Here is a 25,877-nt window from a genome sequence, read left to right as displayed (position 1 = left end):
TTTTGTTTTGGTTGGTAGTAAATGAAATTGATTTTGTTTCTTCCCCAAGTTGAGCCTGTCTTTGGCCCGTGACCATCGGTGGTGAGTGATCCCTCCCAGCCCTTATCTCGACCCAGGAGCCTGCCTTTATATTTTCTCCTCATCCCACTGTGGCAGGGAGCGCGGGGGGGGGGGGGGAGTGAGCAAGCGGCTGCGTGGTGCTTTGTTACCAGCTGGGCTGAAACCACGACAAGGTGTCATGTGGGATGGGGGAGAGAATCACGGGGAAAAAAAAAAAAGAACTCGTGGGTTGTGATAAAGACAGTTTATTAGGAAGAAAAGGAAGGGAAAATAATAATAATAACAATGACAACAACAGCAACAACAGAATATACAAAACAAGTGATGCACAATACAATTGCTCTCCACCTGCTAACTGATGGCCAGCCAGTCCCCAAGCTGTGGTGCCCCCTGGCCAACTCCCCCCAGTTTATATACTGGGCATGATGTAATATGGTATGGAATACCCCTTTGGCTCATTTGGGTCAGTTGTCCTTGTCCCCTCCCAGTTTCCTGTGCACTCCCAGCCTCCACTGGCAGGGCAGCATGAAAAGCTGAAAAGTCCTTGACTTGATATAAACTCAGCTTAGCAACAACTAAAACTTCAGTGCGTTATCAACATTATGCTCATACTAAACCCAAAGCACAACAATATACCAGCTACTAACAAGAAAATTAACTTTCCAGCTGAAACCAAGACACGAGGGCACCTCCTCAGAAGTCAGGCTGAGTTTTGGTCCACTTTGCCATTAGGAGATTGTGGTCAGTGATGCGCAGTGATATGATAAGACATCTTAAAGCATTTAGCAGTTGAAAAAAAGCATTTAGTGGCAAAAAACAGCAAAAAATATTTATTCATGTATTTGCAATGTAAAATTTACAAGGTAACCACAGGAAACTGGACTCTGTCAGACACTTTAAGTGTCTCATTAATTCTCCAGACAATTCCCAGCCTTTTGTGAATGTGCTCCTTTTTTCACCTCCCTAATTCTTTTCCCCTCCAGTGCAAAGAAGCCTGGCACTGTCTCTCAGCTATTGTTTGTAGAAAAGTGGCTTATCTTGAGTCATACTTTTTCCTTTCATTTTCCTTTTGAATTGAACAGTTCTGTTCATGGGCCAAAGTCAAAACAGGGTACTCATAAATTGTCACAGAGCAGTTCCCCTTTCATCACAGGCATAAAACGCATTGCAAATCTAGTAGGTGAAGCTGGAATTCCCATCTATTCTTGGAAGTTACAGCCAAAACCAAGTGAGAGTGGCAATACAGTAGATCAAAACAACTTTTCTGATATCTCTCATCTAGGGCAACATCCATAATAGCTAGTATTTCCATATTAATTACTATTTCTCAGGATGAAATACAGCAACTGCCATCTCTTTCACTCTTTAGCATTCTTGAAAAGGAGGATTGCTTGAACTGACCAGGAGCGTATTGCTGAAAGAAACCCCAACTAAGAGCAGAACAGTTGGTAGGAAACACTGATACTGTGTGATGGCCTGACACAAATGCTATGTCATTAAAATGTAACAATAGTTTATATTTCATAAGTCATTCTTCTAGATCAAAATCTACCTGAGCCACTTCATAGTGCTTCTATGGACTGGTTATCTCACCCAATCAAGTAAATTACTAATGTTGTACAGGGAGCGAGAATGAGGGGGCTTACACCTGCGGGCGGGTTTGCTGTGTTTTCCTTTCATCAGAGTATTTTGTATAATTTTTAAAGGACTTGGCCCAACGAAGTCTTCCTGCTAGCTCCACTAAACGTACAGACCAGCAGCAGCAAGTGCAATCTTTGCCACAAAAGGTGCTTTGCCATGTGACCTGAAAGGCACATCTGGATGCGGGAACCGAGCCGCCCGGCAGCGATGCCAACGGGGGGAAACTGTGAGCGGTAACAGAAGCTGAATTTGCCAAGAGATTAAAAAAACCCCCACCCAACAACAGCAACAAACCGGCCGGCGGGTGCCCTGGAGCAGGGCTTTCATCTCCCGCCCACTCGTCGAAGGACCGCACTGCCCGGCCGGGGAGGTCTGTCCCACCGGCCGGGGAGGGACGGGAGGGACCCCGGCCGCCGCCCCCCGCCGCCGGCCCCGAGCCCCGGCTTTCTCCAGGGTGCTGGAGCCGCCCCCCCGCCCGGCCTCGCTGGCAGCCCGCCCATCACCGCGCTCTCCCGGCTGGCGCTACCCACGCCGGCTGCCCGGGGCGGTGCCGAGGAGCTGCTGCCAGTTCCTGGAGACCTGTAAATACAGCTCTGATTTGAATAGTACTTTTTTCACCTCTGCAGCCTTTGCAATGTAAGGACTACCTGTTGCGTACTCCTGCAGCAGCGTCGGTGTTACTATTCAGCAGGATAAATCGGTTTTCCCCTCGTTTACTGGGACAAGGAGTCCAGGGATGCCAGCGCGGTCCCAGTTCTTCCCTAGGCAGGCCGGCCCGGGCCGTTTCAGGTGCTCCACGATGTCTGGCACTGGACCGGGTCGGGACTGTCAGAGCCAGCTGCCTGATCTTACCTTGGCCACGCTGGCTGCTGCAGTGACACTGCCCGGTGCCTTCAGGCTCCAGCAGTCCCTGGGGCTTTTGCCTTTTGGGGTAATACCTTCCACCCAGATGAGTGGAGCGGGGAATCTGGAGTGCCCCAGGGTGCTGCCCCCTCAAAACGCCCGGGATTGCCCTTCCCCGGGACGCACCGGAGGTGCTGCCGTTCAGATGTGGACGACTTGAACCTCCCAAGGACTTCATGAGCTAAGCACGCATTTACCACCTTCGTTTGACAGATAAGGGAGCCACTGCGACTTGTCCAAGGTCCCGCTGTGACCGAGCGGAGGAGTCAGAAACATTCTGGCTGCTGCTGCTCTGCTCTACCCATTAGGCTGTGCCTCTTTCCCACGCTTGAGCTTCTCCTCCCTTTCATTTACTGTCCGGGTGCTCTGCAAATGTAAGGGCTCTAATTTCATATCCCCGTGCTCCAACAGGATGGGTCCATGCCTTTGATAGTTTAGCCACAGCCACGAACTTGCCGATTCCCTCGGATACTCAGCCCTTCCTCTGGGTGAACCTGTGTCCGCCTTGAGCAAAGAGATAATGCGGTGGCTGTTGTTCTGTTGCTGCCAATCTCCGGAGAGGGGGTTTTCATGAAGCCTTAGCTCGGAAAAAAACCCCAAAACCCGAAACAAACAAAACCCCCCAAAACCAACAACCAACCAACCCAAAAAAACCAGGGGCAACGCTATACAGCTCAGGGCTGGGAAATGAAAATTTCTGCCCAAATGAGGCTTTCCGATAGGAAGCGGCTGGCGGAGGCGCCCCTATAATAAAGCATGCGAGGGAAGTAGTTTGCAGGGAGAGCAGCCTGGCTCGCTGACAGAGGGGGCGGATCCTGCGCACAGGCGGGCAGCGCCGCGCCGCGCCGGAGCGGCCCCAGCAGCAGCGGGGCTATTTCGGGAGCCGGGCGGAGGCGGCGGCCGGAGCTGGGGCTGGGGGCAGCGGGGAGCCATGGGGTTAGCGGCGCCGGTGGGCTGAGCGGGGGCTTGCAAGCGGAGGCGAAGGCAGCCGGGAAACACGCCTTTGCCTTAGATTGAGGGGAAAAGGAGGGGGTTTTGGGGCTGCATCGCAACTTGAGCTGCATCAAGCTGAGCCAGGCAGAGAGGGGAGCGGGAGGGGAAGGAGAGGGAGGAGGAGGAGACGGCTGCCACCGAGGGATTTGGGCTCGTTTTATTGAAACACATCAGTGATCGGGAGAGAGCGGCGAGGAGGAGGAGAAGGAGGAGGAGGAGGTGGGGGTGAGGGGGCAGGAAGAGGGGGGTCGAGAAAGAAAAGTGTGAGGGCTGTGGCTGGGAGAAGCAGAAGTGATGAGAGAGCGAGCGGGGAGGCTGGAGGAGGCTGCCCGTCCTGCTGCTGCGCCCCGCGGGGACCGCCGCTCCTGCCGCCGCCGGGCGCCCCCGCGGCCGCCGCTGCCGCCCCGCCGCCCCCGGCCCGCGCCATGGAGGCGCTGAACGGCCCCGGCCCAGGCCCGGGGCCCGGCGACGCGCTGCGGCCGCCGCCTTCGCCTTCGCCCGGCCACCACCACCCGCACGCCGAGAAGAAGAGGCTGCACCGCGCCCCGTCGCCCGCCAGACCCTTCCTCAAGGACCTCCACGCCCGCGCCGCCGCCACCAAGCCGCCGCCCGCCCCCCCCAAGTCCCCCGGCCTCCCCAGCCGGGCGCCCCCGTCGCCGCACCCGGGCGCCCACCCGCCGGCCGCGGGGCTCCTGGCGGCGCCGGGCCGCCTCTCTCGCCGCCCCGCCGCCCCGGGGGGCAAGGCCGCCGCCGCCGCCGCCGCCGCCGCCGGCAGGGCGGGCGCCAAGGCCGCCCCCTGCGCCAAGCGGGCGGCCCGCGGTCCGGAGCCGGGCCCCGGCGGCCGGGGAGGGGGGCGGCAACCCGGCGGCGAGGCGGCCCCGCCGCCCGGCAAGGGCAGGAAGGGGAAGCGGGGCGCCGCGGCAGGCAGCGGCCATGCGGCGGCGGCGGCCGCGCTGGCCCGCGTCGGCCACACGGACAGCAGCTCCGACCTCTCCGACTGCCCCTCCGAGCCGCTCTCCGACGAGCAGCGCCTGGCCCCGGCCGCCAGCAGCGACGCCGAGTCCGGCACCGGCTCCAGCGACCGCGAGCGGGACCCGCCCGCCGCCCAGCCCGCCGCCGCCGCCGAGCCGACCCGCACCGGCACCGGGCCCGGTCGCGGAGCTCTGCCGCCACCCGGCCCCCGCGGGGATCCGCTGCCCGCGCCCCCGGGCGGTGGGCGAGCCCCGAGCCGCGGGGAGCCGCCGGCGGCGGCGGCTCCGGAGGAGCTGCAGCGGGAGGTGGAGGAGCTGCGCTCGGAGAACGAGTACCTCAAGGTGAGCATCGGCCGCGGAGCCCGGCCTTAGCGGGTCCCCGCCCGGGGAAGGGAAGGGAAGGAAGGGGGAGGCACTGGTAGCGGCGCAGCCCCTCCTGCCCGGGGCTGCGGGGCCCGCGCTGGGGGTGGCGAGTGGATTCGCTCAGTCTGAAGTCACCTCCCGTGGGACCCCCCGCCCCCGCCGGACCAAATGCCCAATTTCACCCCCGGGAGAGAAATAGGGGCAGGGAGGGCCAGCCGGGCGCCTCGGCGCTCCCCCGCAAAGCGGGGCCGTGGCACGGTTTAAGGGCAGATAAGGGACTTAAGCGTGTGATCACGGCTCCCTGGAAAAGCCCGAGTCGTGGAGGCTGGATGAACGCAAGTCCGGTGCAGCATGTACTGTGGCAATGTTAACGTCTGTTTGGCGTGGTGGTGGCTCAGCAAACCCCAACTCTTTCTAAAGCACTGCAAACACTCTACCGGTTGGCAAGACCTTGCTTTCCAGGAACTGTTTTCCTCAGTATCACCCTTTAAAAAAGCCAAAGAAACCGGTTCCTTCATTTGATGTGGAAGGGATGACAGCATTATACTGTCTGTTTATTGTGTTACTTTATCACTGGAAAGTGGAGCTACTCATCGTGAAGTACTAATAGAATAACAAGAGCAGCAGTAAAAAGTGTCATTGCATCCTTGTACAGGTAGAAAAATACACCTATGTGCATTCATCCTCAGAGAAACAAAAGAGCTAAATTCAGGCATGCTCTGAGCTGGGTTGACCTGGGGGAACCTTTAGTTGGACTTGCACTTACAATCTGATCTTTTGGCACAGCAAAGAGGCTACATCCATAAAGATCTATAAATAAGATAAACTGAGATAATCATGTAACCGCAGCTACTGTACCATTTGACTCTGCTGCTGGTGAGAACCATCTTTGTTCCCTGATTTTGGCAACACCCTGTTGTCAAGCAAAATGACCATGGAAATCCATGGGAGTTTTGCTAGGAGAAAGACTGGAGTTGGGTATAACCTTGGGAGAGAAGGGTGGTAAAGTTACAGACGGGGCTTGTTAAGGGGTTTTGGCTAAGGGACAAGAAGCAATATTCAGCATAGCAAAAGGTTAACAGCAGGGGTGCTGCAAGGTTCTTTGCTGGGTCTGGTGCTGCTTAATGAACTGGAAAAAGGAACGAGCAATGATACAGCAAAATTTTCGGATGACATTAAGTTTTTTTTATCTTAAGTGGAGCCCAGCAGAGACCAGACAGAACTTAATCATAGACTTAACCCCTGAGGAATGAGTGAAAAATGAAGGCAGAGGATGGGAAATAAATCTCAGTATTGAAAATTTGAAGCACTTGGAGAGAAGAAGGACTGAGTATGCACTTTTCTGGATTTTAAATGCATTGTGTTAACTCAGGAGCATCATGAGAGAAGGAGCAATGAAAATCTCTGCTCAATGTGAAACTGCAGGCAAAAATTATGTTAGATTTCAGGGGGAACTGAACAGAGAATAACAAAGAAAATATTATAATGTTTTATAGATCTGTAGCTGTTACACAGATCAGTGGGTATACCTGAAATACTGTGGGCACTGCTGGTCATCTAGAAATTGATAATACAGAACTAGACCAATAAAAATTATTGGCGCATAGCAAAGCTTTTATAGCACTCATTGGATGGAAAACTCCAGAGTGCGTTAGGGAAATGTAATAGTCTATAAAATGATGAGCAGCATAGAGAACCTTTATCAGAAGCTTCTGTTCTACTTGACAGCCCAGAAACGAGGAGATGTAATGAAATCAGACTTCGTAATAGGAATTGCTTTAGGAGCAGGTAAACTGGCATTGCCATCAGAAGTCATGGAGGCCAAAAGCCTGGGAGCATCTCTTTGCATTACAAGATTTGCACAGTTATAGTACTTAAACTTTAACCCATTATGAAGAATGTGTTAAGCCTCATGTTTCATATTGAAAGTAATTTTTAACTATGGGAAACTGCAAAAGAGTTTGTCTGAATTGTCTAGGACTGACCACTGTTAGGGTGTCCCACTTTATGGACTTTCTGATCCCGGGACCGGATTGACATTAGCAAGTCCTAGGTAAAGAACTTTATTCTACATCATTTCAAACTTCTCACCCTGTGCAACAGTGTCTTCAGGTCTTTCACCTTGATGTCTTCGTCATCTACAGCAATTGTGTCCCAACCCTTCTTTGATTTGGACTATGACTTTTTCAGGCTACAAGTATTTCTGAGACTAGTAGGATAATACAGACTGGTTTCTTGGGGCTCTGTGTCTCAGCTGACTTCCAGTGGGCATGTCATTGTGCCTGGAAAGCCATGAGCTCACTCTGTCACGTCTCCTGAGGGCACTGAGTACGTGGTTTGTCTGCTCTCCTTGGCCACCTGGGTGCATGAAGTCTTAGCAGTTCTGCTCCTCTCTCAAAATGGTTGGAAACAGCCCAGTAGTGCAAAAGTTACCAGGAGAATTCCCAAACTTCATTTTCCTTTCCTAGGGAAACCTATAAAAACCTTCTGCAAATTATAACCACAGCATTGCCTGAGTTGTTTACTTGTGGGTTTGCTCCTCGCATTTTTTACAATGCAGTTCTCTTGGTAGGTATTGGAGTGAGATGTGTTTCTCCTTTAACTGGAGGGGACTAAGGGATAACGGGGAAGCTGTCAGCTGTAAATAGACAAGTGATTAGATAAATCCCAGAAGAAACTGTTAATTTCCTGAGCTTGGCCATATGCCGAATTTTGTAGTTTTCACTCCTCCTTATCCTTCCCTGCAGCTGGAGTGCAACAGTAAGTGCACATAATTTTAAAGCCTCTTTCAGCGAAATTTATCTTTCACACAGGAAGGTCTTTCACGTATCTTTCATGTGTCTGGAACATAGGTTATAGAACACAGTGTATATATATACACATATATACATAGACTTAGTGCTAAAGATTACTGGATATTAAAGGGCTACCAGAAAAAACAAAACACACACAATCGTTTGTTTTTATTTCTACTCAAGAAGTGCTAGAAAGTCTCCCAGAATGCTCCATGGAAGTCTTTGCAGGGCAAACTGTTGGTGCTGCAGACATCTCAGACTTCATACACTGTGAGCCAGATCTCAACCTGATATCAAGTTGCCACCTTATATATTTCCAGGGACTGTGATTTTACCCTAGATGAGACTTTGGCTCCAGCAGTGGCCAGCTACCTGTAAAGTTAAGCCTGTAGGTGAAGTAGTTGAGGAGAAGTGTTTACATTGGGCAGTCTCTTTTCTACTACCTCAGTGAAATTTCGTCATCATTGATTTCAGTTTCATATAATTCTTGCATAACCTTATTTCAGCTACCTATGGGGCAAGACCGTAATATTACAGCAGGATTTAAAAGGTATCACTTATTTGTTGATGTGTAAGAGTGAAATCATGTCGTGGTGCCTGACTCTGTGGAGCCAGGAGGTCACCGGTAAGTGCTAGTGGAAGGTAAAGTTTTAGTCATTGCTAGCCAGTCCTGTTAGTAATAGCAAAATACTGCCCACACAAGTGGTTGTTTTTCAGGATTACTTTAAAGTGTCCAGCACGTGGAGAAGCGTCATGCACTATGCAAGTCCTTGGGAAACTTTGAAAGAAGTTCCTTGTGGTGTAGAGCCCTTGAAAGGATGAGGGATCCTGAGGAAGAGGGCCTAAATTTTAGCAATTAAAAATGTTCTTGCTTTATCTTGTCCAAAGTTTAGTTCAGACCGTTTTAATTAAATAAATGTGCTAGCAGAAACAGCAGTGGTATTTTAGTCATGACACATGCCCCTTTTCTCTTTACATCCTTCATGGCCACAATGTGAAAGCAGCCTCCTACTTGAGGCATAACACTTCGTACAGCCCTTAAAGTGAAACTGGTGCTTGCTCTGCTTTGCTTTACTGGGCCTCCTCTTTGTGCATGGGTTGGTACAAGTTCAACACAGCAGAAATGCTGCTACAGTGCAGGCTAGCACAAAAATATGTTCTAAACTATGTTGGATTTATTAGATAATCATCTAGTTTATCTTGTTTTGTCTTTATTCTTTCTATATTCCTTTTTATCTGTGACATATGCTGGATATAAATCAAATAAGGGGCCACTCCAGGCTCCTTATTCCACTCTGATACATCTAAAGAACCTTCATTTTTGTTTAAAATCACAATGTGTGTCATATGAGGTTACATTGTATTTCTTGGCTCCCTTGAAACTGTAGATCTTTGAGTCCATAGGCTTGAGATGAACTCAGGAGGAGTAATATCACTGTTTGTTTTGTTAACCTGATGGGAGTTGTGTACGTCAAAGGGTTTTGCAGAGCAAAAATGATGTGAAGTGATGGGACCAATTTTTCTTCCATTTAGTGAGGGTTACTGGGGTTAGCAAAACAAAGTTCGTCCCCCATCTCTGCTTGACATGCTGCTTTGCCCACCTGGTGACTGGCAGTCCAGAAGAGAATGGAGGCGATAACCCTGCCTGGGGCACAAAACCTGTGTGGCCAGGCTTGGCTGGAGGGACGGTCAGCTGTCAGAGGGAGATGTCACTCTGGGGAAGAATAGCGAGGCCATGTGCCTTGTTAACTCCAGCTGTGTCCCTGTCAACCCCTGCACTGCCTGGAGGGGATTAGCGGCGTGATGCACCAGGCAATAGTTTCACTTGGTGGCTCTCAATAGATGATATCAATGTTGCCCCAGCCAGATGACTGCTCAAATGGCTTCAGCTGCTCCAATCAAGGAAGCGTGTTGAAACAATACTGGGCCTACTGCTTGAATATAGCAGAAAAGCTGCCAGATGCTGCTCTTGGATCCTGCAAACTTAAACCAGCCCTGAAGTCAACAGGTGCTCAGGGTCCAACGATTTTTCAGCTCTCATCTTGTTTTGTGCACAAGCTTCAAACAACGCTGGATTGGTGCACGACTTGTAGTTTGGTTTGAGAGGTAAACAATAATATCAGGGGCCCAGGAACTTTAGGTTCATTAACATATTTTGCAAGAGGCAAAAATAATGGTTGTTGCTTTCTTCCCAACCAAAGCCTTTTAGAGCATATTTATCCCTACTGCAGTTCTGCTGTAAAGTGATATGGGGGATGTGTTTATTCCTTAGCAGCAGCAGCATCTCCTACATACAGACAGTTTGAGATATTTAAAATACAAAAACAGAGATTACGTAAAATCACAGTTCATGAATCTTAGATTTATCAAGGGCTTTCTAGAAGTGCTGGATTTGCTAGCACAATAGCAGCTACCCACTGTAATTTCTGCACCTGCTCCCTTCCTCAGTCTCCCCTCTTTTGATTTAATGTATATTAAATAACCTTCTATTTAGAAAATAGTACTGGCATAATCTATAAATATGACTTTTGGCTAAATTAATAAATACTTAGATTTTTTACATAGACAATTGAATTTCATCCTTCATTTGCATTTTTTTAAATACTGTACAGTTTATTGGTTTTGTACATTTTTGGCTTCCTAGTTTGCAGTTGTTTCCAAGTTAGTGTATAATTTCTAGACACTGATGTGTTCTAATGCACTGGAGCCTAAAGACTTCCAGTTTGATAATATACGTAACTGTAAATGCATAGTAATGAATTCAGTATCCATACATCTTTTATGCTATTTTCTGCATGTTATTTCTCCCTAACAGTAATTTCCAAAATTCCTTTTTTTTTTTTTTTGACTCGTGGTTGGGTTCCAGTTTTGGTCTCCATTCACACTCTGAGTTAAGAGCTTTTTCTATATTAGCCAGTAATTCAGCTCAGTGAGGGTAGATCAGCAGGCTGCCTCTGTCTTTATATGCAGTTTAGGGGTCTTACTTTGGACTGTATTTAGTCTGGCCCCTTGAACAAAACATCTCCATCATGCATGTGTTTTACAGTTGTCCGGAGGACTCAAGAGTAACGGAGCACATTTGGTGCACCCTTGGAGTGTAGGTCTCTGCTCATTTTATTTCAGAAGGAATCCGTTTCTTGCGTGCTCTGTGGGCTGAACGAGTGCACACTTTTGGGGATGATTGGAAAATTTACTTTCAAACCTCATTATGGATCTCAACCAGACTGGCCGGGTCGACACAGCCCATTAGTTGTAAAAGTATTCCTGGTCACTTCAGTGGGAATGACTCATATGAGTATGGGTTACTTAGTGTAATAGCTGCATGGCCTGACTCTTCTTCTCTCTCCTTTTTTTTTTTTCCAAAGAATCCTAAACAAGGCATATTCCTATAATTTACCCTTAATTATACTTCATTAGAAATTAAATCAATAATAAACAAGCATGACATCAGTGGAGGTATTAATGAGATAATGGCTTCTCTTCTGACAGGCAAGTCTTCTATTTGCACAGTACAGATGTGTAATGACACCATCAGTACGTATTTGGGCTACGTGGTGATGTAAACTGCACACAGGCTTTCACCTTTCAGCCAATTCACCTTGGCTTGGTAGACCGACAGGGAAACAGTGAGTCCTAATTCTGTTGCTTTTGCACTGAAGTCTAGGGGAACCCTGCAAATGGAGCAGCTATTTAAGCGTGGCCCTGTGTTCATACAGCCACCCTGTGAATCCCAGATGACTGATCCTTATTAGACCCCAACTAGCTGGCCTTTAGGAAGTCATTTGGGCCAAGTACCTGAAACCAGAAGTGGTTAGACTCAGGAGCAGGAGCAATTTGGACTTCCACTGTAAATTTGGAAAGAGCTGCCAGTTAGAAAGTTATTTTCTTTCCCACGCTTCCATTTGTTCTTTCTGATGACCAGGGTGGAAAAGAAAATCATCTGGAAAGAAAAGCAGTTTAGCTTTTTCCTAAACAATATTCTTTCTTCCAGGACTCTCTGCCTGGTGCTGTTCTAACTGAAAGTAGTAATGTAATTACTATTAAATTAAAAGGGATCAAGAGGAGGCCCTCATCTCGTACAGGAACGTACAGCAAAGTGAAGCTTCTTATGCTGGCACTTAACTTACCAATTTCAATTCCCACTTTGAGATGGGGCAGGTCCTCCCTGTTTAAGGAAGGGACCAGGCTCTCAATTTTTTAGATGCAGAAAGAGGGATGGCCATTTTCTTACTTGTTTGTTTTAATTACTTTTAAGTGCCTATTCTGATCTCTTTCTTCAGTTTTACAATATTAAAGTCCACGGGATGAAGCTCAATACCTCCTGAGAGAAAGAGCTTTAATTCTTACTCACAATAATAATAGTAATAAGAACAATACATTTTAATGAAGTTAGAAATTAGTTTTATCTAGTATTTTCAACTGCCTCGCAGCCAAAGCATCTTTTTTTGCGAAGTACTGAGTTTGGGATTTTTAAGGTTCTGGCTTTGGTGCATTTACCTTTGGTTTCGCTAATGATTGAAATGTTTTCCTTCAAAGTGGTAGGTTTGCCGGTTTAGTAAGTAGGACCATCATCATTTCAGTTGTAATTTCCACTTCCCTGGGTCTTTAACTTAGCTTCCTCTGTTTTGTGTGCACACATCACTTTAGAAGAGGAGTTTAAACTGCCCTCATTTTGTAGGTGTAATCATAACAGCTCTGACTTAGGAGATGGTAACACAAGGTTTCAGTGTCTACAGCAGAATCACAAGTACCTACCAAGGAGAATAAGTTCTTATGAACTGGAAGCATCTATACCCTTGCCACGTATTGAGATTATGTCTTTACTGTAACTAGTAAAAGATTATCCCAGCATCCATAATTGTGTGCTGTCATACAAAATCTGAGCCAAATATCGTTCTCCTATATTTTGACATTTCAGAGGTGACATGCTCCTATATATATTTTTTTAATACATAAAAATAGGACTTCATCTTGCTACTCAAAAAGATTTAATCTGTCCCATTTGGGTTTTTCCTCCCTGGGCTGGACAGACTATGTAGGTCCAAGCCCCAGGCACTGCAGTAATACAGCAGAAAGCGGGCTGGTGCTGCATGCAGCCCGTACGGCAAGGTTTCTGCTCCTTATATGGTCAAAATTGTTTGTGCCCTCATTGTGTTTGCATGTATGTTGCTGTGTTTTAAAGCTCGTCCAAAGGATGCTGTGTTCCTAAATACAAGAGGTTGGGACACAGTCTGATTTCTCTATGACGGTTTCGGGAGTAGAAAAAGTGTGGAAAGGAAGCTCAATTCAGTCAAAAAAAATCTGAGAGGAGAACTGTGTGAGGTTTTAAAGTACAGCTTTCTTGATTGTATCCTAAATTTTAGTTTATCTGCAAAATTACACTTGAGAAAAGCAAACTGTGTATTTATAACCAAAACCAGAGGTAAGCATAGCAAAACAAATCACAGACTTGCAAAGTCAGAGTTGTGCTGTTAAGGGAGATTGAGAAAACTTCCGTTTTCCTGGAGGTAAAAGGCAGGCCTATCTCCTGAAATACAGCTCATGCCAACACTTGCAGCTTTTTGGGGAACTTCTTTGGTGGGAGGAAAGACATTGGATTCAAGTCTCCAATGGAGACTGAGTGACTCTTAAGGCTGGGAGAGCTCCCATGCCCACCGAGAGGATTTGTGAATATTAATTTTCAATGGGATGACTGTTTCAGGGATTGTGTTGTTTAAAATTATGTGAGTTTCACTTTCCAAATTTGGTTGTAATAAATGCTTTAAAGTCAAATATTGTGGATTATTTGTCTTTAGAAACTAACCAGATTTACTAATTCCAAAACCTGTTATAGATAACAAGGAAGTTTAAGAGATAAGCAATAACATTACAATTGTTCTTTGCAGGCCACTTTATACATGAAAGCCATTGCTTAGTTCTTAAATACAAACATCAGGTTATAAACCAGATCCCATTAATTTGGTGATGACATGTTTTCCTTTATTGTGGATTTGTGTTTCAAAATTCTCAATTTACAACCAAATTATTAATCTAACATTAGCATTCTGAAGATGATATTAAAAAGTTAATTGAACTTGAATCTAGTTGAGGTAGATTCAACTCCTGAGTCTGCAGACAGCCCTAAGCAATAACTCCGGTCCTGTTCATCCCAGAGGGCTATATTGACTCTGACAAGTAAAGACTGTGGTTTTGGTATGAGTACCTTAGCCAGAATACATAGTTAATAAACTGACAACACAGAAGTGTACTCCTTTTCTTAGGTTCAAAAGCCACTGCTACTCTCTAACCAGTTTCTAAAACCTTGACATTTTTCTTTTGCATCTCCATCTTTACTGGGTAAACTTTTACTTTATCACTTGAAAGTGTCTATAAATGTGAAGCACAGTGAAAAAGTGTGCACATTAAAAAGAAAAAATGGGTCTCTTCCCCAGTTCACTCAAGCATAGATTGCTATGTTTTTCTTTTTAAAAATATCAATCATTTATCAAAACTTCACCAGTGTGTTGTCTGTAAACCGGCCAGAGTATTTGGCTATACCCTGAGGAGGAGTAGATAGGGCCAGGGCCTATCATCGTTTTGAAAGAGTCCTGCTGGGTTTGGTCTGCAGAGCTCGTTTCTTTCCTTGCGGTCTGCTGTTTGTGGTTAATTAATGTATTTGCAACTTCTGAGGATGTCATTGCTGCAAGGGTAACTTCTGTTACTGTGCTTACACTATTCCTTTTCTGACAGTGTATGGTGCAAGCATGATCCAGCTCACTAGGGAGTAACCCTTGAGCTTTTCCATCCACACAAATATCTCACTCCTGCAGCTGTCCCAGGGACACTGTGGGACAGGATGCCCCTACAGCAGAAATCTGAATATATTGAAAATGTATAGCAATATAGTGAGCTTGTGAGAAAACCTGTCTGTCCTTTCTGAGCATCTAGGGAGAACTGTGTAGAGCCCTTGGAGGGCTGTACTGGTGGAGCAAAGCCTCACTGCTGAGCCCAGAGTGGTCATTTTGGAAATAACAAGCCTTGTGCTTGGCCAAAATTTGACTTATGCTGGCTTAACTAACTTAAAATAAAACATAGCTGTATAAATACAGCTGTATAGATTTTGGTAGGAGTAACACTATAATTCTAACATAACTATGCTAAGGAGGCTAAAGAAGTTCAACACGTCTTCCTTTGGTCAGAACTGTGCTCAGAGACAAGATGTGTGCCTCATTTGTTACTAAAGCTCCAGTGGAGCAAGGTGAATACAGGGAAAAACACAACCGTCCATCCAGTTAGGCCATGGGAAGGGGGAATGGTTGAGAGGACTACAGGGGGATGTAGGCAGACATGTTCATGGAGGGACTGGACAGGGATGGTCCAGCCTGGAGGGGTGCTTTGTCAAGGGAGCTAACGCCGTAGCAGTGTCTTCTCCAATCGATACAAATGTGAAATATTCTCCAGCCATCCTTGGTATTTCAAGTGTCATTTAGAGATCTGAAGTGAGGTGATGGTGCAGCAAGCCCCAGTGCAAGTTCTCCTTGAATCTTATTTAAGCTATGTTTTCCACAGAAAATTTGGTCTTTATAATATCAAATGGAATTTCAAAGAAAATTATTTAAAAATTAATAGTTCATTTCAAATATTCTCCTCCTGGCTCTTTTTTATGTTTTTTTTCCCCAACTTTGTTCAAAGTTAGTAGAGTCATAGTTTTCCTCTCACACAGTAGTTTAATGGCTTGCACCCCTGTGCTTGGAAGACCTCTATCATAGAATCATAGAATGGTTTGGGTTGGAAGGGATCTTAAAGACCACCTAGTTCCAACCCCCCTGCCATGGGCAGGGACACCTTCCACTAGATCAGGTTGCTCAAAGCTCCATCCAGCCTGGCCTTGAAAGCTTCCAGGGATGGGGCATCCACAACTTCTCTGGGTAACTTGTTCAAGTGCCTCACCACCCTCACAGTAAAGAACTTCTTCCTTACACCTAATCTAAATCTACCATCTTTCAGTTTAAAGTCATTGCGCCTTGTCCTGTCACTATCTGCCCTTGTAAAAAGTCCCTCCCCATGTTTCCTGTAGGCCCCCTTTAGGTACTGGAAGGCTGCTATAATGTCTGCCCGGGGCCTTCTCTTCTCCAGGCTGAACAACCTCAACTCTCTCAGCCTGTCATCATAGGAGAGGTTCTCCAGCCCTCTGATCATCTTTGTGACCCTCCTCTGGACTCACTCCAACAGGTCCATGCCCTTCGTATGTTGGGGTACCCAGAGCTGAATGCAGTACTCCAGGTGGGGCCTTACGAGAGTGGAGTAGAGGGGGAGAATCACCTCCCTTGACCTGCTGGCCACACTTCTTTTAATGCAGCCCAGGATGCGGTTAGCTTTCCGGGCTGCAAATGCACATTGCTGGCTTGTGTTGAGCTTCTCGTCAACCAACACCCCCAAGTCCTTCTCTGCAGGGCTGCTCTCAATTCACTCATCGCCCAGTCTGTATTTGTGCTTGGGATTGCCCCGACCCATGTGCAGGACCTTGCACTTGGCCTTGTTGAACTTCATGAAGTTTGCACAGGCCTACTTCTCAAGCCTGTCAAGGTCCCTCTGGATGGCATCCCTTCCCTCCAGCATGTCGACCGCACCACACAACTTGGTGTCGTTGGCAAACTTGCTGAGGGTGCACTCAATCCCACTGTCCATGTTGCTGACAAAGATGTTAAACAGCGCCAGTCCCCGTACCGACCAACCCCTGAGGAACGCCACTTGTCACTGCTCTGCCCTTGGCATTGAGCCATTGACTGCAACTCTTTGAGTGTGACCATCCAGCCAATTCCTTATCGACTGAGTGGTCCATCTGTCAAATCCGTGTCTCTCCAATTTAGAGACAAGGATGTTGTGCAGGACAGTGTCAAATACTTTGCACAAGTCCAGGTAGATGATGTTGGTGGCTCTTCCCTTATTCACCAATGCTGTAACCCCGTCGTTAAAGGCCACCAAATTTGTCAGGCACGATTTGCCCTTAGTGAACATGAAGCCATGTTTATAAGAGTTTTAGCTCTGGAGCTTCAGTCATGCACAGATTAAACAAATGGGAATGATAGAGCTTATCCTGTTCAGCTGTAAATCTTTAAATCTGACCTTAGAGAGCATTTGCCACTCATGGTATAATGTGGAATTGGGACAGTTCATGATGCCTAGAAAAGAATGACCAGGTTATTCCCACGGGCACAGGTTTTATTTCGTCCTTGTGGTTCTGTCACTGAAATGTGTGTACACCCAACAGAAGCCTACTTTCTCCCACACCCAACCCATCTGTCACTAAGCATGTGCATGGTGCTAGGCTCAAATGGGACAGCATTTTCATATGGAGCAGTTCGGTATTTGGTGTAAAGATTCATTAAAGTTTTCAAGGGAAAATTTCATTTTTAGGAAGTGCTGTTGTTAAAAGGCACGTCACACAGAGGTGCTGAGTTACTTGGTTAATTAGGTTTACTGTTGTCCAAATAAAGCAAGGAATCAGTTCAGATGGTGGCAAAGTATTATGCACTTTTTATTTTAATTAGAGATGCCAAAATGAAGGTGTTATGAGTTTCAGGAGACAGATAAGCATCTGGTCTGTTTTTAATTATTGAAGCAATTGTAAGAAATATAACAAGTATTCATTAATTTAGTTCAGCATAATTAGTCAATGTTGGGATAAAACTTCTGTTCCTATGACTTCTGGAGCTGCATGTTGCAATCTGTATCACTTCATTAATATGGTATCCTATGAGCATGTTTCCTATTTTGCTCCCACGGGTGAGATTTAGAGGTATGATGGAGCACTGTTTTGACTTCTCACAGGATGAGCTGGACGAACTTCGGGCTGAAATGGAAGAAATGCGTGACAGCTACTTAGAGGAAGATGTTTACCAGCTGCAGGAGCTCCGGCGAGAGCTGGACCGGGCAAACAAGAATTGCCGCATTCTGCAATATCGTCTCAGGAAAGCGGAACAGAAAAGCTTGAAAGTTGCACAAACAGGCCATGTGGATGGAGAGCTCATTAGGAGCCTGGAACAAGATTTAAAGGTGGGTGAGAGATTCATATTTACAGCAAAAGAGAGTCTAGAACAAGATTTAAAGGTGGGTGAGAAATTCATATTTGCAGCGAAAGAGAGCAGACCAGGATTTGGCTCCCTGCAATGGAAGGGAGGGTGACACATGAAACAGGAAGTAGTTCTCCAAATGTCAGGACCAATTTCCTTCTGTGGTGGAGAACAAATATGCGGCTTATCATCATAAAAAGATGTGTTAGTGAGTAAAAAAACATGTGCTTAGATTCAAAATGAAAGAAATGCAGTCAAGTTACATTTATGCATTTGAAAGATTTAAACAGTTTTGTTTTACTGAAAACCTTAGCTTTGCAAAACTGTGTAAACAAAACCTGATATGTTTTTCCCAATTCATGCCGTTTCCTTCCTTTTCTCTTCTTGCTTATGCCAAATAACTGAAAAAAAACCTAGTCAAAGTTGCATTTCTTAGTGCCTAATGAGTTACTCATAACAGGAACAGACTGTTATAGTTTTTAGCAAGGCAGATAGAGAATCAAAATGCTATTCCCATAAACCAAAAATTCCTGTAAAAATTATGTTCATACTGAAACAGTTTTTATATTTTTCAGAAATGTTTCCATCATGGCTAAGCTTTGTATAGGCACAATGCTTATCTAGCTTTACTTGGCTTTCTTAATACTGCTATCTTGTAGCTGTTTTGAAGATGTCTTCTGTAGAGGGGGACTGCTTGCCACTAGAATTATTAAGCATTTTGTAATTAAAAATGCAAAACTTAGAACCTTCTGAAACTGGAATGATTGGTTCCCAGCAGTGAAAATGAGAGTGACATATCAAGTCATCAAACTTTTCAAAATGTCAGACCTAATTTTCTCTTTTGTGATGGAAAACAAATGATAGCCTTATCATAATAGAAATGATACATTACTCAGTAAAAATCTTGTACACAGATTCGAGTGAAAGAGATACTGAGGTTTTTTAGTTTGTTTGCTTTGGTTTTGCTGACTTATAATTCACTAATTCATCATTTTGCTTGATGAATCACCTTTCCAAATGTTTTTGGAGGAAGTATTTATTCTTGTTAGGCTGGACTCAGAAAACCTAAGCTAGCATATATTTCTGTGCTTTCATATCACTCTTGCCTAGTTGTGATTGCTGCCAGAGTAGCAAGTTTGGGTGGATGAGACTGCTTCATGGATGCGGCTTTGATCGATGACCTGTCAACTTTACAGTACAATTCCTTATCTTTTGTTTTATTGATGTGATATCCTGGGACTTTGATGTGTGGGTTTGTTATCTGCTTGTTTCCTCCTGCTGTTCATGACATTGCCTTAGCATAATGTGGAGAGGGAGCTGGAGACGGGTAATCAAATATATGTTCATCTTGGATTTCTTTATTAGAAATTCATTTTGATACTCAGAAGGCTTGGAGTCTTTCATCAACAGTCTCATAATTGAATTAAAAATGTCTCAGCTGTCTAGGGTTGTATTATGCTTTCTACTGTAGGAGACATACTGTAGCTGTTGCTCCTCATAGATCCTCTTCACGCATTTGTGCTCTTCTGACCAGGTAGCCAAAGATGTTTCTGTCAGACTGCACCATGAGCTGGAGAGTGTGGAGGAGAAACGTGTTAAAGCAGAAGATGAAAATGAAATCCTTCGGCAGCAAATTATTGAGGTGGAAGTATCCAAGCAGACACTGCAAAATGAGCTGGACAAGTTAAAAGAGGTAAGCAATAGTCAGGAAAGCCATGAAGAGCAGTGTTGCTGGGTTAGATGGGAAATTTGACATGCAAGTGTCTTAGACATCTTTATTACATGAAGTGCCTACTGATATTGCTTGTACAATTGCCCAAAAGGTATCCTTGCCTTTTTTGTATGTCCCAAATGTGTTGGTAATTTAGAAACAATACAGACATAGAGGAGTGATGCTGGGGCTTTCATCTGGGGCTTCTCACAGGGCTTCTGTCCCATTTTAAACTGGCTCCTCAAAGCCTCTCTTCCTTACTGGAGCAAAACTATCTTTGATTTGACTCCAGCTAGCTCTGACTCTCCTTTATGCATACGGGGACTTCCACCTATTTAAGAGTCAAATGAGGTGTGCCTGACTCATCTCTGAGAGTATACTTCAAGTAGGCAAGCCGCTGCTTTGGCTGGTGCTCTTCAGTGGTGACAGTGGGAGCCACCAGCATGAGCTAGGCAGCAGGAATGTGGTCTGTAATGTATAAATAACATTGCACTTCAGGCACAGAAACACTGTCTGTTAAGAAAAGGGATCATTTCAATTGGAGCTGACACATAGTCATACTGGGTGAAGTGATGATCCTTGGAAGCAAATGAGCTGAGGAGCAGGGGACAGTAAAGGAAAGCCAAATACTAAGCGTGGCTCCTTGCTGGAGCCCACATCCTGGTCTGTAGCGGTATTTCGGTTTTCTTAGCAGTACAGCAGATTGGCAGCTCACAGCCTCCACTCTGTTTTAAACCAGATTGAGGTAGAGTATTTAAACATAATGAGGCAAGGCATTTATCCTCTGAGCCCTGGTCAGATTTAGAAAGCTGGTGCAATTATGTTTTATTTTAATCTTTCAAACAATGCTTGAGAGTCAACTGGCACAAAGCCTGACTCAGTTTTATAAGGACAACCCGTATTTAGTTTCTCTGTGCATTTGGGTTATAAGGAGTCCAGTGCCAGAATTTTGGAGCATTGTGTACCTAACAGGACAGATCAGCTGGTGTAAATATCAGTGTTGCTCAGATTGCTTAGGAGCCTGACACAAAAGATAAATTCCGCATGATGTTTTAGCTGTTCTTCTCTCTCAGTGTTATTTCTGAATGCTGTACGTAATGGACATGATACCATGTTACAGGGTCTGCAGTCTATATTCCGTACAAAAATACTGTGTCACACAGTACCGAGTGTATAGCTTGTTGGTGATTAATGCACAGGTCCACTAGATACTGCTTGATGGTCTTTGGGATTAAGCAGTTTGAGAAACTAAACTGTGGGTGAGCAATGGGAAAGAAACTTGTCCAGCAGTGCTGGAGTCTCAAGCCAGCTCTAATCAGGCTGAATTTTCCCTGCTTCTTGGATTGCTGCAGCCTAGCAGGGCAGGGAAGCCCAACTAACTCAACTGTCTCTCTGCTGCATTGCAAGTTGAAGTGAATGTACCCTTACTTTGGAAGCAGACTTTGTCCCATATGAGTCAAAGGCTGGAGGGGAGCTAGGGAAAGGGGGAGATGGCAGGTAGAATGATGGGATGCGTTCGTGCTGGAGGCACAGCAGGGCATAAGATGTAGCAGTAGTAGTAGAGATAGTCTGGTTTTTCATACCATAAGTGGTGGTTTCTCTGGGAGTCAGAATTTCACAAGGTCACAGTAGGTGAGAAGACAGATGTTTTGGTCCTCAGCAGGTCTCACAAGGACAGATGAGCCAAAAGTTGGAGAAACAGTGTGATATGTGCGCCAGATAAGTATGTGTTTGCAACGTTGTTGACTTTGCTGAAAAATAAAAAAAAAAAAAAGAAAATTTTTGCCTCAAGATGTGTTCAAATAACTACCAAAAGCAATACCTCTTTAGGAACATTTAATGCATACAAAGCTCTAAAGGAATGTATTATAGACATGCCAGCGGGAAAACTAGTGCTTTATATATTGGGATAAAAGCGACCCAAAGGCCATGTAGTTTCTTCCCAATCCACCCTGACTATGCATCTTGTCTATCTAAAGACTGACACTTAGAAGGAGCATTTTTCCTATCCAGTCCTGGAGCATTGCCTGAGACGCAGTTAGACAGTATTTGCTCTCTGATGTAGCTCACTGTCACCATATGCTAATTTTCTGTAGTATCCTTGACTATTCCCAGCCCTTTTCCTCTTATCATCCTCTGATCAACAAAAAGGTTTTCTCACATCCGCGTTCATGTTTATTGCTTAGTTCAGTGCTAACTTCTGCTTTGTCCTGCTGTACAATTCCCTTGGGTCCAGTTTCTCACTGCAGTGGATGGCATATATGTTGATTACCTTTAATGTATTTTGCATGCTGAAATATCTTTAGGAATTGTACACATCTCAAAGCACTCTTTCTTCATTTTTTATCATAATCTTTTGACAAATTCCTAACATTTATGATGTTTAGTGCTGTTACGTATTCTTTCACCCCAGTACCTGTTTCAATCTTCTGTGATACTTTCAACAGGATTTTTTTGGTGTGAAATATATACAGGCTTGCTCTGCCTAAATACAATTCTTATTTCCTTCAAAAAAGCCTTGCAGTTTTAACTGGGAAATGAATTTTTGCCTCCTACTGGCCACATAATTTCAAGTTGTTGTATTAAGTAGTGTCGTGGTTTCAGCCCAGCTGGTAACAAAGCACCACGCAGCCACTCGCTCACTTCCCCCCTGCTCCCTGCCCCAGTGGGATGAGGAGAAAATATAAAGGCAGGCTCATAGGTCGAGATAAGGGCTGGGAGGGATCACTCACCACTGATGGTCATGGGCCAAAGACAGGCTCAACTTGGGGAAGAAACAAAATCAATTTCATTGGCTACCAATCAAAACAAAACAAGGATATTAGGATGTAAAACCAAACCTTAGAACACTTTCCCCCCACCCTTCCCTCCTTCCCGCCTCAAGCCCACTCCCGGTTCTCTCCACCTCCTCCCCCCGGCGGCGCAGGGGAACAGGGGATGGGGGTTGGGGTCAGCTCGACACACCTGGTCTCTGCCGCTCCTTCCTCCTCAGGGGGAGGAGGACTCCACACTCGGCCCCTGCTCCAGCGTGGGGTCCCTCCCATAGGGGACAGTTCTCCATGAACTTCTCCAGCGTGAGTCCTTCCCACGGGCTGCAGTTCTTCACGAACTGCTCCAGCATGGGTCCTTTCCGCGGGCTGCAGTCCTTCAGTCACAGACTGCTCCAGTGCGGGCTTGTCCATGGAGTCACAGCCATCTTCGGGGGCACCCACCTGCTTCAGCATGGGCTCCTCCACAGGCTGCAGGTGGGCATCTGCTCCCCCGCTCCCCTCCATGGGCTGGGGGGGGACAGCCTGCCGCCTCACCACGGGCTGCAGGGGCATCCACCGCCTCAGGCGCCCCTCCTCCCCTCCCTCCTCCTCACTGACCTCGGTGTCTGCAGAGGGGTTCCTCTCACATTCCAATCCCCCTACTTACTGTAGGTTCCCCTTCTTAAATCTGTTCTCCCAGAGGTGCTACCACTGTCACTGATGGACTCGGCCTTGGCTAGAGGTGGGTCCGACTTGGAGCCGGGGAAGCTTCGAGTAGCTTCTCACAGGAGCCACCCCTGCAGCCCCCTCCCCTGCTACTGAAAAAAAAAACCCGCGCCACAGGAACCCATAACAAGTAGATATGAGATAGGCTTTCCTCTTTTGTCACTAAATAACGTTTCTCAGTGTGTCTCAGCTTTGCAAATGATAGAAGCAAAGTTACAACAAAGAGGAAGGGTGACAAGAAGTCACCTGCCATGTCCTTCACAGAGCTCTTATCTCCTCTTCTGCCGATGTGTTGTAGGTAATGCACTTCCCTCCCAAGTCCCAGATGCTTCTGGATTCCCATTTCATGACGTGCTTTCAGAAGCTTTTGCATAATCTATCAAAACCACATCTAGACTCTTGTTTTGTTCTGGTATCTGCTAGGTACTCCCCATCATCAAAATACTCTGGTTTTCACTGATTGTTTCAATAAGAAGCTCTTAGATCAACAGTGAGTCACTCAACAGGTTTTTTAGGATAATGCCACCTCTTTCCCTTTTTCTTTTTTTTTTTTCCATGAGCATGCTCGACCCCTCCAGCCTTTTGCAGCATTTCCTATAGATGTGTTTTGAGCTAAGATATGGGTTGGTAAGGATTTTTAACCAATATTTGTGGATTTTATTGACTTCTGATGTCTTCCAGTTAGACACCATTCTTCTGTGAATGTCTTAATCAGCATGCTGGCATTCACTTTGCTTAATCATGCCACTCTACTTCCTTTTTTCAGTTCTCTTAGCCAAAAGATAATATGGAGCTTTCTTTTCCCATAATGCTTCCTAATTTTTTTTCAGATTTTGTTTGTTTATTGCTGTATACGTTCATCACTCTGCTACTCTTGACTGAAATAATTCCACTGATTCTTTTGAAGCTACTTCTTTCACCAGGTAATAATGTTTTCTCTATGAATATTTTTTAACTTTACTGGCTGTACCAAGTTCTTCTGCTTCAGTCTTTTCTACCTGCTGCAGCGCTGTGGTTCATTGAATTTTTTTCCATTATTATATTCACCTACTTTTTCTGTTTCCCTTTTTCAACTCTTCCTTTTTTTTTTTTTTTTTTACTGTGAACTTTTCAGCTGGTTTTGGGCCTCCCTCTGATGCCTTTTTCGTGGCATTCTCCATCAGAGCTTCAGATTTTCCCTACCGCTGTGAACAATTTTTTGTAGCATCTTTGCAAAACTGGGATGTCTCTAAGAACTGTCCCTTCTAGGAATTTACTAGGATTTTCTGTGATTTACCAAAGTTGCGTCTTCCTTATAACACTAGAAGCAAAAGGAGCGTACCCTCACAGAGTCAATAAGTATACATATCACTGCCAAGGCTTGCTTGCTTTTCTCTCTTGCTGTCTAGGTTATTAACATCACCATTCAAGTCAATAGGCTGCCAGGAGAGAAATAAATGACTCCATCACTAACAGACTACCTCAGCAACATCCCTGAAACTATCATTTTCCCCTTCCTAATATCCTAATTCAGCTCATGAGAAATCCTGATGTATATTAAGAATCTAACTTGGTCAACCAGCAAGCATTTAGAAAACTCTTTCCAAAGTCTCCTTTCTTTGCACCAGTGCAAAACCATTACCAATTCTCTCCTGAACATCTACAAACTAGATCTTTTCACAAAGGCTTGACAACAGCGAGTGGATTTTCTTTGAGAGCTGAACATGCTCCACTCAACATCTAACCCATCCCAAACATCATTTCCATGGAGCCACTGAGGCATCTTTAGGGAATGTCTTCCTTATATTTTCTCATCAAAGGTATGTCACAACTAGATCATCTATCTTTAGTGTAAGTTTAAACAATTATGAAATCATGCTTGGCAAGTGTCAGATGCCTTTATGTACAGTGATCATTAATTCCCCTGCAAGTAATACCTCTCAGAGTAATCCTCTTTTCTCTAAAAACTCTGTACCTGGGGAATAATAAAACACCTCTGCTACTTACTGTAGAAATGTGCTGAGATGGTACAGGACCCACTTCTGTTCACTGTGGGGAGAATGAGTCGGTCACTTATTCGCAGCTGCTAAATATGTATTTTCTTGCATTCTTTGTCTTGGTTTGGTATCGTGAGCCAGCAAAGAGAAAGAGGCATGGCTGTGGCAGCACTGGCACTGCTGGGGAAGGGTAGCCCTGTTGGATCGGACAAAGAGAGGGGAGGATTAGGGACGAGGGTAGCAGCTGCCAAAAAATTTGACATGAGTGCTATGAAACGGTTTGTCAAGAAATGAATGAGAATTGTGTAACTGGGAAGAAAGGGCATTTATTGCTTGTGGGATGGCCATACCGTGACAGTCTCCCTTGATTGCTGCTGAAAGCAGAAGGACTGGAGAGGAAGCAACCGGAGGTGTTGCTTTCTCTCTTGCAAGGACCTCTGGCGTAGCAGCAACCTCCCCTGTGACACAGAGGTTTTCTTGGCCAGCTCCTAACTTCTGTTGAAATCATTTGTGCTTCGAGCCCTCAAGGTTATTGGGACTCTTAGAGGCATGAGTGCCATTCTCTGGGCATGTTCACTTGGGAAATCACTTCAGTTGTTGGAGAGCCATGGCTCCAGCTCATGTTCGCTGGTGTTTTTATGAAGAAAAGCAGAGGCAAAATTGGAAGGCAAGAAATACAGTTTCCATTCCTTTCCGCATGAGAGGAAAGAAGTGCAAGCCCACTGGCCATTAGTAATGTCTCCAACACATCTCTCTAGGACACAGACTGAGATTAAAACCAGTACATACTGTAAATGGGATTTCCCAGGTTACCTGTGGGCTTTTTAGGGAAGTGGCTTCTCTCAAGGCTCTTTCGTCCAAGGCTTGCTTGCTAATGGGGATGCTGTCATGCCTGATTTTTGAGGCACAGTTCAAGAACTGCTGCTTTTAATAGTC

At 45.7% G+C, this 25,877-nt stretch overlaps 1 protein-coding gene across 9 annotated transcripts in view; it reads left to right on the top strand.

The window, feature by feature from the left end:
- Window positions 1-4,383: 4,383 nt before the first annotated feature.
- MTCL1 (microtubule crosslinking factor 1) overlaps window positions 4,384-25,877 on the top strand; it is a 115,617-nt gene continuing 94,123 nt past the window's right edge. For 7 of the 9 annotated variants that reach the window (XM_052786903.1, XM_052786899.1, XM_052786905.1 and 4 more), the window contains exons 1-3: window positions 4,385-4,910; window positions 17,537-17,761; window positions 19,313-19,471. In XM_052786903.1, coding sequence (XP_052642863.1) covers window positions 17,564-17,761; window positions 19,313-19,471 — 357 coding nt within the window. In that variant the 5' untranslated portion in view covers window positions 4,385-4,910; window positions 17,537-17,563. Of the gene's footprint in view, window positions 4,911-17,536; window positions 17,762-19,312; window positions 19,472-25,877 lie in introns of all 9 variants that reach the window. The other 2 variants (XM_052786907.1, XM_052786904.1) reach the window with 1 other exon arrangement.

This window comes from Harpia harpyja, chromosome 5, assembly GCF_026419915.1.
Source record: "Harpia harpyja isolate bHarHar1 chromosome 5, bHarHar1 primary haplotype, whole genome shotgun sequence".
Classification (NCBI taxonomy): Eukaryota; Metazoa; Chordata; class Aves; order Accipitriformes; family Accipitridae; genus Harpia; species Harpia harpyja.
This window is presented reverse-complemented; position numbering and strand designations above follow the sequence as displayed.